Genomic DNA, 15,642 nt, shown 5'->3' on the forward strand with positions numbered 1-15,642 from the left:
AAAATATCAACAAATTTAAAAGACAATATGGCCCTCATTAATAAGCACTCTCTCTTAATAAGTCTTATGGATATATGTAGTATGTAATTTTTTATTTTTTATTCTTTTTATTTAAATTATAATATCTTTTTTTACACTGCGCCCCCTCTAAATTAAAATTCTAGCCCTGCCCCTGAGTAATGATTACCATAGTCTAGCACGCGCAACATAAAATAAAAATTACACCAGTTAAGAAAGTAATTGGGTCCGTATAGAGAGTAATTCAAGGCCTCTCATTATTTTGTTATTGGGTATTTGAAGGTATCAAGTTATGGCCTTGAATTACTCTCTATACGGACCCAATTACTTTCTTAACTGGTGTAATTTTTATTTCATGTTGCGCGTGCTAGACTATGGTAATCATTACTCAGGGGCAGAGCTAGAATTTTAATTTAGAGGGGGCGCAGTGTAAATTTTTTTTTTTATAATTTAAATAAAAAGAAACAAAAAATAAAAAATTACATACTATATATATCATTCTTAAGTGCAAAAAGAAGAATGTTAAGAAGTAGAGGGTCAAAAATAATAATAAGAAGAAGAAAAAGGGAAGAAAAATGAGAAATTTGAAAGGAAAAAAAAAAATTATTGTTCAACTAAAGAAGGAAAATTTTAACTTTTTTTTTTTAAGGAAATCAAGAGAATATTAAGAGTAAAAGAAAAAGGAAAGAAAAATTTAGAAGACAATTTTAGAAATTTAAAATTTTAGGGGGGACATTATATAAAAAATTTCTTATAAATGTACAAATTAGAATAAAAATTACTATATTGTATAGTGGACGGGCCAGGCAGGAGGGGCATGTGCCCCCTCTAGGCACACACTAGCGTCATTACTTGCTTCGTGGGAGAGTGACCAGTTTTTTTTTTCAATTTTTATTTTTACCTTCTTCTTCCCTAATACTGATATATAAAAATAAAAAAAAAAAATTAAAAATATATATATATATATATCAATTTTTATTTTTTTTTCAAGCTTTTGTGCATTTGATGTAAATCAACATTACAAATCAATGTAGTTGTTTTCAAAGATTATGTTATATTTTATTTTATTTTTATTAAACCTAGAGATATATCAGTGTAAATTTAACATAATGACACATTTGAAAACACTCCGAAAATACTTGGGAAAATTTGATAGGATTTTCTACCAATTTGATGTAAATCAACATGACAAATCAATGTAGTCATTCTCAAAGATTATGTAATCAGGCCAGGAGGGACATGTGCCCCTCTGGACACACACTGACTCCCCCTGTCATTACTTGCTTTGTGAAAGAGTAACCAAATTTATTTTTTTTCAATTTTTTTTTTTTACCTTCTTCTTTCCTGATACTGATATATAAACACACATCTATTCTGTGTATTTTATTTTTTATTTCTAAATTATATTGGGGTCTGTGTTCTTTTTTGGTCTAGGTGTGAAATAAACTGTTTTTGATGTGTGTATATGGGTGTGTGACTGGTGATGGTGGTGGGTGATGAGTGGTTCTTCAGAAAGAAATTTGTGTTGTTGTTGTTAAAATTTTCAGTAAAGTAATAGGTATTTTGGTCACTTAACATAAGTCTTACGGATAGTTAAATCATTTTACACATGAAATAATAATTTATAAGTCAACAAAAGTCATAAGGGTAAAAATATCATTCTATATGCAAAATTGCTTTGACACCATTGAAAAGTAAAATTTGGGGTGTAAATGAAAAACAAACCAAACATTTGTAATGTGAGTGATAATTATTTTCAAAAGGTATTTTCACGTGAAATTTATCCAAAACTCAGGGGCGGTCACTGAAATTAACCTTAAAAAGTATTTTAAAATTTTCTTGAGCTAATCCTAATTTAGAAATTCTCTTAAAAGCAAAAATTGTATCAAGGCGGGTCCTAACCGGTACCTAAATGAAAATTTTCATGGTAGTATTGTGCATTTTGTAATGAATTGATCCCGACCAATTACAATTTAACATACAATTAATTATGTAAATTTTTAATTGCATGACAAGTTATGGCCCCGGAGAATATATAATCGAAGTAACAACTGCATACAGAAGAAAACTTTACAATTTGTGCTTTTGAGCTGCATAGGAGTACAAATACAAAACTTTTTATCTGTCAAAAAATTGATCTTCCGTAGAAAAAAAATTACATGATTTTCAGTGGAAGATAGAAAAGCAAGTGAGGAATTGATATTTTAGAATCAAAATCAAAATGGTTGGATTGTCAAAATCATGTGTTTTTATTTAACAGATCATATTTTAAATAGTAAAGTTTATGGACGATATGATATTTTAACCCAAGTTGATAATCCGACAACTTCAATTATTATCATCCTGACTTAGGGTACACACTGAACAGGACATATGGCCGACAATGCAAGTTGATAACGAACTCTTTCAAAAAGTTTCAGTCATATTTATGGGTTATTTTTTACGAGTTATATTTTTTTAACGTTTTATTATAATATTTTAGGTAAAAATTGAAATCATATTTGGTAACAAAAATTTATTTTTGTTCCACCAGTAAAGTACTATTCGATAGAGTACCAAAACACACAATATCATAATGATACGAGTTTTGACTACAAAAAATTGATTTGTTATGAACTATTCCAAACAAATCTTGATATCAAAAAAGATATGGACCTATTAACAGGCTCACGATGTTCATATATCATCGACAAAATAACTACATCCAGATCTATTATCATGATATCTCTTTTTGTTGAATAAATTATATCATGATCTGTTATCGATATCAAAATATCAGCCGTCCCATAATATGATGTGAACCCAAATTTGAATACAAATATCAAAAATACAATATTATAACACTTCCCAAACAGATCCTTAAGTACAGTGATTCAGTTTCATCTCAAATTATATGGTGTGGATAAAAAAATGAATAAATGTTAAAATCTACAAAATAAAATAAAGTATAAATTACACTCTTTTCTAAAGTTTTATCAATATATACGAACTTTTCTTTTTGTTTGTCAAATTACACCGACCTCCCTTGCCAGACTCGTCGGATTTGTAATTACGTCCTTATAAATATTATATTTTATTGTTAAAAAGTGACAACTATGTGTTATTTACATACAAATCTCAAGGAAGTAAATGTAATTTGACGTCTTTATAAATATTATATTTTATTGTTAAAAAATAAGAACTATGTGTTATTTACGTACAAATCTCAAGGAAGTAAATGTAATTTGACTAAACCTAGAGATTCATCGGTGTAAATTTAACATAATGACACATTTGAAAACACTAGGAAAAAGTACATGGGAAAATTTGATAGGATTTTCTACCGACTTGATGTGAATCAACATGACAAATCAATGTAGTCGTTCTCAAAGATTATCATAAGACCTCTTTTCAAAGATTAGAACTTTCAACTATCTTTTCAACATTATTTTTACAAAACTTGGTATGGGGCCAAAAAAAAAAAAAATTAGGTACAACAAACTCATGCATTAATCAACAAATGTTCATTAGTTAGTGGGATTGTTGTTAATCAAGAAGATTAAATAAATACACATGTAATTTTTTTAGTATTGTGTATAATTTAGTCTTTAAATTGTAAGGGCTTGTTTGTCAATTACTTTTGTTTCATGCATGTTTTTAGTAACTTTTGTTATATTTTGCACAAACCGCAAAACAAGGTGCAAATTTGGAAGCAACAAAATGTCTTCACTTGTTTTTGTTATTGTAACTCAACAATTGTAATGAAAATTTATTTTAAAATGTAAATACCTTTTTTTCTTTTTACTTTTTTTTTTTTTTTACACTCACCCAACATTTTATTTTTCAATTTTTTTGCTTTGAAACTTTGTGCAACGAAATTGGTTACCAAAAATGTTTCTATTTGGTAATAATTCACAACACAACAAAAACATTATTGTTATGTTTTGGAGCACCAAATGGATGGCTTGAATTTGGGATTGAAAAAAATTTAGTTCAAAGTTTGTACTACATTTCCTCTTATCTCAAATCCATATCACCGATTCAGTGCTCTCAAATACGACATAATCAGTCATGACTCATGCGTTACTCTTCTTACAAAACTATATAATTTTTTTTTTCCTTTGTTGGTAAACACACATGCCTCCACTGAGGCTTGAACCCTCAACCTCCCTTTCGGAAACAAGAGCCTAATACCAACAGGTCAGGGGCCAGCGGTATCAAGCCCCTATTTTTCAAAGGGAGGTTAAGGATTCAAGCCCCGGTGGAGGCATAAATGTGTGATTTCCAATTAAGAAAAAAAGTAAAGGTCTGATACCGCTAAGCACTGACCCGTTGGTTATAAAACTATATAATTAGATACAATAAACTCTTGAACTATAATCTAAAATTTTAATTTGGTCAATTCAATGCAGTCGTTCTCAAAGATTATCTCAAAAACTCTTTTCAAAGATTAGAACTTTCAATTATGTTTTCAACATTATTTTTACAAAACTTGGGATAGGGCCGAAAACAAAAACAAACAAAAAAAAAAATTAGATTCATCAAACTCATGCATTCATCTACAAATGTTCATTAGTTAGTGGGATTTTTGTTAATCAAGAAGAATAAATACAAGTGTAATTTTTAGTATTGTGTATAATATAGTCTTTAAATTCTAGGGGCTTGTTTGTCAATTGCTTTTGTTTCATGCATGTTTTAGTAACTTCTGTTATGTTTTGCACAAACCGCAAAAGAAGGTGCAAATTTGGAAGCAACAAAATGTCTTCCCTTGTTTTTGTTATTGTAACTCAACAATTGTAATGAAATTTTATTTTTTAAAATGTAAATACCTTTTTTTAACATTTTATTTTTCAATTTTTTTTGCTTTGAAACATTATGCAACGAAATTGGTTACCGAACATGTTTCCATTTGGTAATAAAATCACAACACAACAAAAACATTACCGTTTGGGAGCACCGAATCGATGGCTTGAATTTGGGATTGGAAGAAATTTAGTTCAAAATTTGTACTACATTTTCTTTGATCTCAAATCCATAACACCGATTCAGTGCTCCCAAACACAACATAATCAGTCATGCGTTCCTCTTCTTCCAAAACTATATAATTAGATACAATAAACTCTTGAACTATAATCTAAAATTTTAATCTTGTCAATTCAAAATGGTGATTGACCATGACATACTTAGGCTTAGTGGACCTGTTTGGATTGATTGAAAGTCTGCTGGTGAATGAAAGATGGAGGGGTTAGATAGTCACATGATTTTGTTTCTAGATGAAGAAGAAAATTAGGTGTTCCAAGTGATATAGCCAAAGACTTGCATGTGATTCACAATGCATTGTATCTTAAATCATAGAAAAATGTGGTAAAGGGATTGAAATATGACCATGATTTAGGGTTCCATTATCCTATTCCTAGAATTTAATGGTTCAGAAAAGTAGTTGCAGACTTTCTATAACGTTGTCCAGCTTTGGTTGTCAACCACCAACGTTAATTTGTCTCAACTAAAGTTCAAAGGTTGTAGTCCTGTCTCAAGGCAAGTGGATGGAAAGTGTACGGACTAATAAAAGTAATTGAAAAAAAAAAAAAGAAAAAGAAAAAAGTTTGAGTAGGGTATGTTACCTGAACTTGATTATGACCATTTCATCCGATTCCAAATACAAGGCTCGATTTGGTACTACCAAAAACAATACAAGTGTTATGCATATCTAAATATCAGACCATCATGAATTTCAAATCTTACGAAAATGTGTTCAAAAGCTGTACTATGCACTCAAATACATTATTATAGTGTAATATATATGCTCGATTATTATTCTATTTAAATAGGATGCGGTAAAAGGAAAGGGTTATCATCTCTGTTGTTAAATTTGAGTTTTTCTTCTTCCGCTGTCATGTGAAGGACAGGGGAGTGTCCGATTTGGTTTCAAGTATCAGACACATATCACGTACATATTACCCATGTCGTTTAGCATAGTACATGAGTACTTGAAAGAAACTAGGAGAACCCATGTTATGGAGCTCGTAGGGATAGTAAAAATGTCCTCTTTGATTGCATTATTCGGAAGTACATTACCAATCAATAAAAAATTGTTTTTAAAATCAAACATGTATACAACCAATTCACATATCAAAATAATAATAATAATAATAATGTATACAACCAATTCCTGTACGAACTTCAAAGACAGACCGAATTTGACTCGAATACCTGATGGGCACTAATATATAAAAATCTTCCACAATAATATGCTTAGAACAAGTTTTCTAATACCCGATGAGCCCAAATCATTGTTACATTTATCGACCTGAATTTAATTTAATTAATTCCAGATTCTGTTATAGTTATGTATAATCTTTGATATAAAACTAATACTAATACTCTTATCCAAATTCCCAAAATAAGTAGACAGTGATATTTGACTTAATAAAAGAAAATTAATGGTTCCCACATGCCATTAAAAAATAATACATTAACATAGTTTCAAATAAAATAATTGGTAATATCAGACACAAAAAGTTGTGACAAAGACTTGGAAAATGATTAGCCCTTTGCATAATGTATATAAAGGAACATCATTGTAAATGTTTTATTTAATCAACTCCACAAAGTTGACACGATTGTAAGTATTCAACTACAGACTTACAAACATACATATAAATACATGAAATAAAAAATATATATTATGTATATATACATTTGTAATTCATGTTTTGCATGAATGAAACTATCATTTAATGATAGAAAAGTTGAAACAAGGAACTATGAGTTGACTTCATCATCTGTAAGTATTATTAAATTAGTTAGGTAGGGTCAAACAAACTTCTGTGGAATTACAGATGAGTTTCTATTTACACCAATGACGTTATGTGATTGAGTGATAATAATAGTACCTATGCTTGTTTAGCTTGAGCCTCGATCTTCAACGCTTATCAAACATCCCATTGGAGCAGTAAATGACGTCCGCCTGTCCAATAAATATATACATATATACTACCTCTGTCTCATTTTAAATGTCGGCTTCGGGAACCGTGACTCACAAAGCCGACATGTTAAATGGGACAGAGAGAGTATATTATATAAATATATAAGAAGCATTAAACAGGATCAGAAAAAAATACCGTTTCAAGAAGGTCTAAAACTCATTATATGTAATTTTCTTCAATAATCCTATTAACATCATTTTATATTACAAAAAAGTGAAAAACCATTACCTAGTGTTGATATCACCCATGGACAGCGCGGTGTAGTAAAGGAAAAAGTAAAGGCAAAAGCAATATTTGACATTATTATGTACAAAGTGACTTTTGATACTCAAACTCGCATTCTAAAACTTATTAATCAAGTTTTTACCATTATATTGAGCAAGGAAGACAATCGATGGCATGCAATGTTCTTTGAAGCTGCTCAAATTCCATAAGACACTAAAACAGCCCCAAGTTAATTGCCATTTAGTTGAATACTGACTTTTGTGTCAAATCAGGTTGGCATGTATCTTTGCATCTCTTTCTTTTTCCTTTTTTTCCCCTTCTTCCTTCTTAAACAACGTCAAGGTTTGCCCATCTGACTCTGCCTTCTGACAGGTAGGAGTTACCCAATTATCAGAGCTTGGGGGCAGCAAAAGTTTGCTGAGAATAGTAGATAGGGCGAGAACAAAGACACCAAACTTACGTTGAATCACAACCAGAAAGGTATTTTCTTTTTTCGCTCTCTTTTTTTTTTCCCTGGTATCCCATAAAAAAAAAAAACACTAATCACATACTAGTAATAAAAAATTTGTAGGTAAATTGACGGTATCATATTAAATTCCAATTTCACAAGCACTTAAATAAATGTTGTTTACCCTTCAAGACTTGCAGGTACGGAGTTATTTTATAAAAGCTTGACAGGCTAATGGTGAATTTTGCAGACAATCTCTGTCCTGCAAAGCTTTGTATTAAGATGCAGTGAGACACAAGGGGTTATTTACATATATAACCTGTCAAAAATTCATACAACTCCTTGTAAATGTGATACCATTTCATTAGATTTTGATTCTGCAACCTATAGTTTGTCTGATTTATTCTTTCCCTCACTGTCTAGTAATGGACGCAGCAGCAGCAACAAGGATCAGCAATGTCTTTGCATCTTCTAGAGCACAAAGAAAGATGGATGCGGCAAATTTGACCAAACTGGCATGGCCTTCCACCAGACCGGAGAAGCTCGCGCTCCATGCGGGTAGCAGAGGTTTCTGCAGTAGCATTTCAATCCAACAAAGAGGTCTAACAACAAACTCTAGAAGCAGTATACTCTTTCTCACTCGTTGCTCTACAAAGCCTGGAATTGACAGTGACAGCGCAACGAATACAAATCCGGCCTTTGAACTGGATTCAAACTCAACAGCCCAAAGACCTGCAACCTCTCTTCCAAATCAAGCACTTTCTTCTAAATTTTCTAGAGGTTTAGTGCTTGATTTGGGTTCCAAAAATTCATGGGACGGTTCAGAAATTGGTTCCCCAGTTGTGAAAAGGTACATTGGTGATGATGAAGAGAGGTGGTACATGTGGTACCATGGAAGGTCTGATAACAATGCATCTGATTTGATTGGGTTGGCAGTTTCAAGCAATGGAATCCATTGGCAAAGAGGAGATGGACATGTTCAATCGAGCAGAGATGTGGGGTTGGTAATGAATTGCAGAGAGAATTGGTGGGCTTTTGACACAGAGAGCATCAGGCCCTCTGAGTTGGTGATAATGTCCAGCCCGATGTACAGTTCTGTTTATTGGCTTTATTACACTGGATTTAGTTCTGAAGAAGTGGAGTTGTTAGAATCTACAAAAATCATATTAGACAAACTAGAATGGGGTTCTAATGACGAGAAGAGAAATGAAAATTACAGTGCTGGCAAAATATTCAAGTCCCTGCCAGGCTTAGCTTGCAGTCAAGATGGTAGGCACTGGGCCAGAATTGAAGGGGATCATCACACTGGAGCTTTGTTCGATGTCGGGTCAGGAAAGGAGTGGGATTCTTTGTTTATTGCAGCACCAAAGGTGATTGTGCACAGCAGCGATGATCTCAGGATGTATTATCATTCATTTGACGTCAAAAATGGGCACTTCGCTATTGGAGTTGCAAGATCGAGAGATGGAATTAGATGGGTGAAGAGTGGGAAGATCCTGGGTAAAGGGACAAAAGGTTCTTTTGATGAGTTCGGGGCCATGAATGCACATGTTGTGAGAAAACAAAAAGATGGCACGTATTTGATGGCATATGAAGGTGTTGCTGCAGATGGAGGGAGGAGTATCGGATTAGCAGTATCTCCAGATGGGATGAAGAACTGGGTGCGGCTTCAAGATGATGCTGTTCTCAAGCCATCAGAAGAAGATGGATGGGATAATAAGGGAGTGGGATCTCCATGTCTGGTACAGATGGAGGGTAAAAGTAGTGAATGGAGACTATACTACAAAGGCATTGGGAAAAGCAGAAAAACTGGAATTGGAATGGCAGTTTCTGAAGGCAGTGAAATTAGAAGCTTTAGAAGATTGGAAGGATTTAATTTGTAAGATACATAGAAAGGCTTGTTATGTAAATAATTTAAAGTATTTCTTTTAATCAAATGTTTATTATTCCTAAGATATCCCTCTCGTGAGAAGAGCCATGAGCTCTCTTATTTTTTAACTTAGATACATTAAATAATTGATTCGACTTTTCACACATCTCAAAAAACTGTTCCATCCAATGGTTAAATAGGGAGAACTCATGACTCTTCTCATGAGAGGAGCTTTACTCAAGAAGTTATTGTTATGCAAACTGCATGCATGGTTTTCCTACTACTGTCCCAGCCACTTGTAGATTACAACTACTATTGGGATCACAATACCTAAGTCGTTTCATATTGTTAAGTGTAATATTTAGAAAAAGATTTCTAAATATTACCTAAGTCGTTTCATATTGCTAAGTCGTTTCATATTGTTTCATATTTTAGAAAAAGATTTCTTTCCAAGGAGGCACAAATCATGTTAGAAACATATTTCATATTGTTAAGTGTAATATTTATACAGAACATTTACTTATCTAAATTTTTTTTGTGCAATCTTTGTTAGTTCCTTTACGAGAGTCATATAGGTAAATATTAATGGCCTATGGCAAAGCTTTAATCCTGAATCATATAAATGTACCACAACACCTTTAATAGATTGTCAAAAATAACAACTGAAAATAAATAAGAGAACGGAAAAATAAAAAACACGAATAATTAACACATTCAGACAACCTAATAAATGCTCAACTATTTAATTTCTCATAGTGGGCACAACGTTAACAAAAACCATGAATCTAATTCATCTAAAGTTGCATTCTCATTTTCGATAGCATACCAAAATTTCTTGAAAATATTTTTAAATTAGTAAAATTAGAGAATAGTATAAGTTGTTTTATGTGAGAAAATATTAATTATATAATAAACTTACTCTGCTTTGAGTTATTTTTCAAACTCTAATTTGCACTAAGAGAGATCATATAATATGCACATTACTCTTGTTGTTTTTATGTTCTTTCTTCTATATCTTTACCACTTGCAAGATTCAATATGATTTTGAACCCACAACTATTTACTAATATAGAGTGTAAAATTGAAGGAATGAAGGTACCTCCGACAGGTAATAAATGCTCCAAAGTGACTTCTAAGCAGTCATAATCTGCATATCAATGTTTGACGTCAGTCACTTTTTCAAAATGCAAGGGTCCCAGCAAAAATGCGTATAAAATCCGGAGGAAGTTCCACCATGAAAATAACATAAAGCATCAGACAATCAACAGTATTAATCAAATTTCACTTTACGCATGCAATATGCATATATCCTTGTTGATTATTTGTGTGTTTTCTCGCACAACTCATGGTCATTTAAAGACATAATTAATAAAAACATATTTACTATTCAGTAAATGGGACTAATATCGAAAAGAATGCATTGGATGGATGCCCTAGCATTGAGAAGGAAGGATGCTTTCAGAGGCGAAAGGCCATAGGAGATACCGTCTTAGGTGGGAAGAGTTGATAACAAAGTGCCAAACAGTCATAACATGTGGGAATCTGCCTAACAGTTAAGGCCAAATCCTGAAGAAAGCTAAAAAGAGCTGTTTGTAAGGCGGAGGGATTCAAAACTCTACAATGCCAGACTTCTACTTAATCTTTTAATTTTATATAAAATATGAATACCAGCTCCATGGCAGAGCTGAGTCCGGTTTACCATTTGCTGGTTTGACCAGGTCCACGCCAATTTGATGACAATGCCTTGAACACGACTAGGAGGGTGCTAAAAATACATTATACTTTCAGGTCTCCTACACTCAAAAGATGATGCATTCCTTTCGAAAGGGCAGTTTTGTCCAAAAAAATTTATTTTAATGTTCCATAAAAAAATAGGAAATATGTAATTAATGAAAGTTTAATTATCATTCTTAATGACCAATGAGGGGAGCGACTATGCAGGGACAGTCGCCTTAGCGACTGCCCCAAGCAGTCCTCATGTCTACGTTTTTATGTGCATAGTACTTAACTGCAAGGGTTCATGTTAAGAATAAGAATGACGACAATGATTTGTTTATTTAATAATTTGATATCATTTGCTTGTTACAGCACTGGATCATCCGTCATCATTCCTACCACCATAGCATGGACTTTTTTTTGATAGGTGCAGAGGCTTGTGCCAGCTACAACTTCAAGAAAAGTATATGTAATTTCAGTACCAAACTTAGTCTTCTTGAATATTAAATAGATAGGGTGATTGTGCCAGGATAGATATCTTTTCAACTGGTGGGAAAAACTCGAAAAAGACAAACCTGACCTTGGAGTAAAAAAAAAAGAGGTCCACTGCCCAGTGCTTCTCCCATTTACACAGGGTGTTGGGAGGGGAAGACTACCGATAAACCTAAGATTTGGTATTGATTTGCACAAAGTGGTTACATTTAAATAAGAATTCACATTTTCACACTTGGCATCTCAAGTTGTTAACTTTGTACCAGATATGGCCTCTTAGTCTGGTGTCTAGAGTCTGCAACACAAATAATTTTTAACTTAATCATTAAGAAGTTTTCCTTGTACTAATACACCAAAGAGTCCTACACCTCCAGTGTTATTTCCTTTATAATGCGCCCAAACACTGACAGAGCCTTGACAACACATAATGGCAGTGAAACATTACCTTTGAGTGAAACTTTATCATTGATCATACAATTAAAAAAGCCAACAATGATCCAATCTATAATCTTTCTTAAACTTAACAATCATCATCATCCTTGCCTTGATCCCACATGAATTCTATGTCTCCACTCTTTTCTATTACACATCATATCGCCCACTTTTTTAAAATTTTTATAAGTCAATTAATAATCTCATCCGTGTTAATTTTGGTCACCCTCTCCGTCTCTTACCTTCTTCCTTGATTGACTAGCACGTGATTAAGTCTCCGATGCATGTGCCCAAATCATTTAAGTCCACTATCACGCCTAATTTTTCTCTCATACCACTATCACGCCTAATTTTTTTCTCACGCTTTCATTAGTAGCCCTGTCTCTTCTACTCATTCCACTCATCCCTCTTAACATTCTTATTTCCGCTACATGAAGGCGTTGTTCTTTAAACATGCCTAAAAAATGTCATAATTCATTCCCCAAAACTATAGTCAAATCCCATGTTGAGCAGCCCTATCAGGATATAGTTTTTTTTAGGGCACTGCATTGTTAAATCAGACCACAATTACCATTGCTCTTCCTTAAAACCTAACGCAAACAAGTGGCTGTGCGAATTATCTACTGGCCCCAATACTGCGTCGTGCCATATTTCCCCAAAATTAATCCATTTGATAAATGAATTATACAAATTTTAGCATTGTTATGTCAAGAAAATATTCTGACCAGTTGGGGAATTTGTGGATAATTAGAAGATTAATGAATCAAAGATTATAAATTGTTGGGTAATGAACACTTGATGAATAATTTGGTTTTAGTGGGGTGAATTTACAAATAATTAATACTTCACTCGTGGATTTTATTTTTAGAATATTTACGCATTGAAATAATTGAAAATATAATTAAGGACCAAAAAAAAAAAAAAAAAAAAACTTGTTCCTTGAGGCTTCTTTGATACTACTGAAGTTGAAAAATAGTCTTTCAACAACTTTTCGAAAGCATTAAATAAACAGATGATCTCCAAAAAGAAACAAGTATTTTGCTTAAATTAGGTGATACGAGAACCATCAAAGCCAGTGATGAATTAGATAGGGTTCATTTACTGATCCAAAATCAACATACAAACGGTCTATTATAAATGTGTGTGATGTAAAAACACCCACTAACATATACATACATACATATATATATATATGACAACGTGAATCGGAAGAGGTGGTTTACCATTTTAATCGGATGCTGATGATGGTGATTGTAGCGGGACACCATAGCTGGTAAGCTCAAATGGACTCCAAATCCCGGCAAAGGAAAAGGTAGAGCGAGAGTGAGAGTAGGAGGATGATAGAGCCATTGAAGTCCCATCTCTCTTTTGGATTCTTACTAATTACTATTGACTATCGAGTAATGGCTTATTTAATATTTTAAGAGATAGATAGATATATATATATATTTATATATAATTTTTTTTTAGGCACCTCCAATGGACTATCCATTCAGAATCTTTAAATTTGTCACATCAGTATTTTCCCATAACCACGTCAGCATTTTTTATAGCCACGTCAGCGTTTTAGAATCTCCAAAATTTAGCTATCGGATGTACTCCAATAGTGCATTTTCGCTCTCCAAAAATTTTAATATTTTTTAAATTTTTAATAAATTTTATTTTTTAATTTTTTCCTAACGGCTATATTTTTAAAACGGCTATATCATAAAAAAAAAAATTTAAACAATAGAATATTTATTATTAAAAACAATACGATACGACATAAATTTAAACAATACAATAAAAATAAAAAACCAAAACAATACGACTTGAATTAAAAACATAAAACAACTAGAAAAAATAGAACAATCATATGGAATGCTTGAGATAATCCTATGGAAGCTTGAGTTGTCACGTGCGCGTATAGATGCCAATATTTCATTTTGGCGTAATTAGCTGAGATACTCCTCGGATCCGAGACACGGGTTGATCAGGCCCAGGCCCAGGCCCAAACCCGAGGGAATATCAAACAATTAATATTTTATAATGAACACGGAATACAAAATAAATTAAGAAATGAAATTAAAGCTGGAAGGAACTAAAAATAGAATTCGCAAAATATTATAATTATTAAAATCCATCAAACCCAAACTCCAAAACTCCAAAACTCCATCAGTTTACAACTTGGGAATCCATCTCTAGTGGACCCCTATTAAACATCCAAACGGAAGATAGAACAACTGTAATAAACGTCCAGAAATAATACAATAGAGAGAGCCCTACATCGTCGGAAGAGTGAATAGAGACCTCTGCTCAGTACGAACACGTCTAAGCCTGGAACTGTTGTGTACCTGAAAAATAGAAGTGGGTCAGGCCCACGCGCAAGTTCTATACTATTACAATCCAAACAGAGGCCCGATATGCATGTACATCCTAAACAATTCAACAATAGCTAATAGTCCGTAAATATATATATATAGTCACACTAAAGGACTCTCACTGGACTATAGGCCGGTCTCAACCTGAATAGAGGTAACATGCTAAAACGCACACGAAGTGGGCATATGTACATATACCTAAACAGGGTACACCTCCAACCATCGTAGCCAGCTACACATCCCGATGCATATACGCTCCCTAACCATCGATCCTGAGGCTCAAGCTTATACCTAGCCACCTTTGTGCTTCTTCCAAGGCTGTTGTCCTTGGAACTTGCCTTTGTCATTCTGCCGGTGACCATTGCCATTCCCCTTTTCAGCTGACTGATTAGTAGAGTCTTTATCTCCCCGCTTCTCACCACGAGCATGTCTGATGTCCATAGTCAACTGATACTGTTGTAGAACGGCGTCTACCACCTGAGCATAGGTAGTATAGGCTGGACTACCTGTAATAGCTCTCTTGATAGACCACATCAGTCCCTTGACAAAACTGTTGCGCTTCTTCTCCTCTGTATCCACCTCCTCCAGTACAAAGAGAGACAAGCGTGTGAACTGCTGCTCATACTCCGCCACTGTCATGTTTCCCTGCTGCAAACTTAGAAACTCGGTCTTCATAGCTGCCCTGACTGCATAGGGAAAATATTTCTCATCAAAGCGAGCACTGAACTCATCATAAGACAATGTCATCCTCTCCTCTGAGGTGGTAACTGACTCCCACCACTGTAGTGCATCCCCAACTAGCTTGAAAGTAGCAAGCATTTGCTTCTGAACCTCCGTGCACTGAACCAAATGAAGATGACGTTCAATGTCCTGTTTCCACTGGTGAGCTGTTCTCGCATCGGTTGAGCCTGAGAACACAGGTGGACTCCCCTTTGTGAAAGAGCTCCTAGCCTTTCCCCAAGAATCCGTCTGAACCATTGGTGCTGGTACAGGTGCCGGCTGTACCTGAGGCTGATTTCGAAGTGCAACTGTTACCCCAGCCTCTATAGCCCGAGCAACGAGGTCATTGAGGTGAGGAGGAATCTCTGGATCTCTGACCTGGTCCAGAGTCTGTTG

General features: G+C 33.7%; 1 protein-coding gene and 1 long non-coding RNA gene across 5 annotated transcripts; one reads left to right on the forward strand and one right to left on the reverse strand.

The window, feature by feature from the left end:
• Positions 1-2,688: 2,688 nt before the first annotated feature.
• On the reverse strand, positions 2,689-13,631 carry LOC132302855 (uncharacterized). Of its 4 annotated transcripts, none has more exons than XR_009480943.1 (4): positions 13,390-13,623; positions 10,626-10,673; positions 6,891-7,721; positions 2,689-5,673 (listed from the first exon to the last, which is right to left on the reverse strand). It is a non-coding gene; the product is annotated as an uncharacterized LOC132302855 (long non-coding RNA). The 4 variants fall into 4 exon arrangements; XR_009480944.1 differs by lacking the exon at positions 2,689-5,673 and having other exon boundaries at positions 6,172-7,573; positions 7,669-7,721; positions 13,390-13,631; XR_009480942.1 differs by lacking the exon at positions 2,689-5,673 and adding an exon at positions 6,172-6,779.
• Positions 7,782-9,611, forward strand: LOC132302854 (uncharacterized). Its single transcript, XM_059799841.1, has one exon. The coding sequence runs from the start codon at positions 8,082-8,084 to the stop codon at positions 9,537-9,539; it is 1,458 nt and encodes a 485-aa protein (XP_059655824.1). The 5' UTR covers positions 7,782-8,081; the 3' UTR covers positions 9,540-9,611.
• Positions 13,632-15,642: the final 2,011 nt, after the last annotated feature.

The sequence above is a fragment of the Cornus florida genome, unplaced genomic scaffold (genome assembly GCF_030987335.1).
Source record: "Cornus florida cultivar Cherokee Brave unplaced genomic scaffold, ASM3098733v1 CherokeeBrave_3.0.0_Hap2_Chr04, whole genome shotgun sequence".
Lineage (NCBI taxonomy): Eukaryota > Viridiplantae > Streptophyta > Magnoliopsida > Cornales > Cornaceae > Cornus > Cornus florida.

Coding starts and splice junctions, on each gene's coding strand:
- LOC132302854 (XM_059799841.1), top strand. CDS start 8,082: ATGGACGCAGCAGCAGCAACAAGGATCAGCAATGTCTTTGCATCTTCT.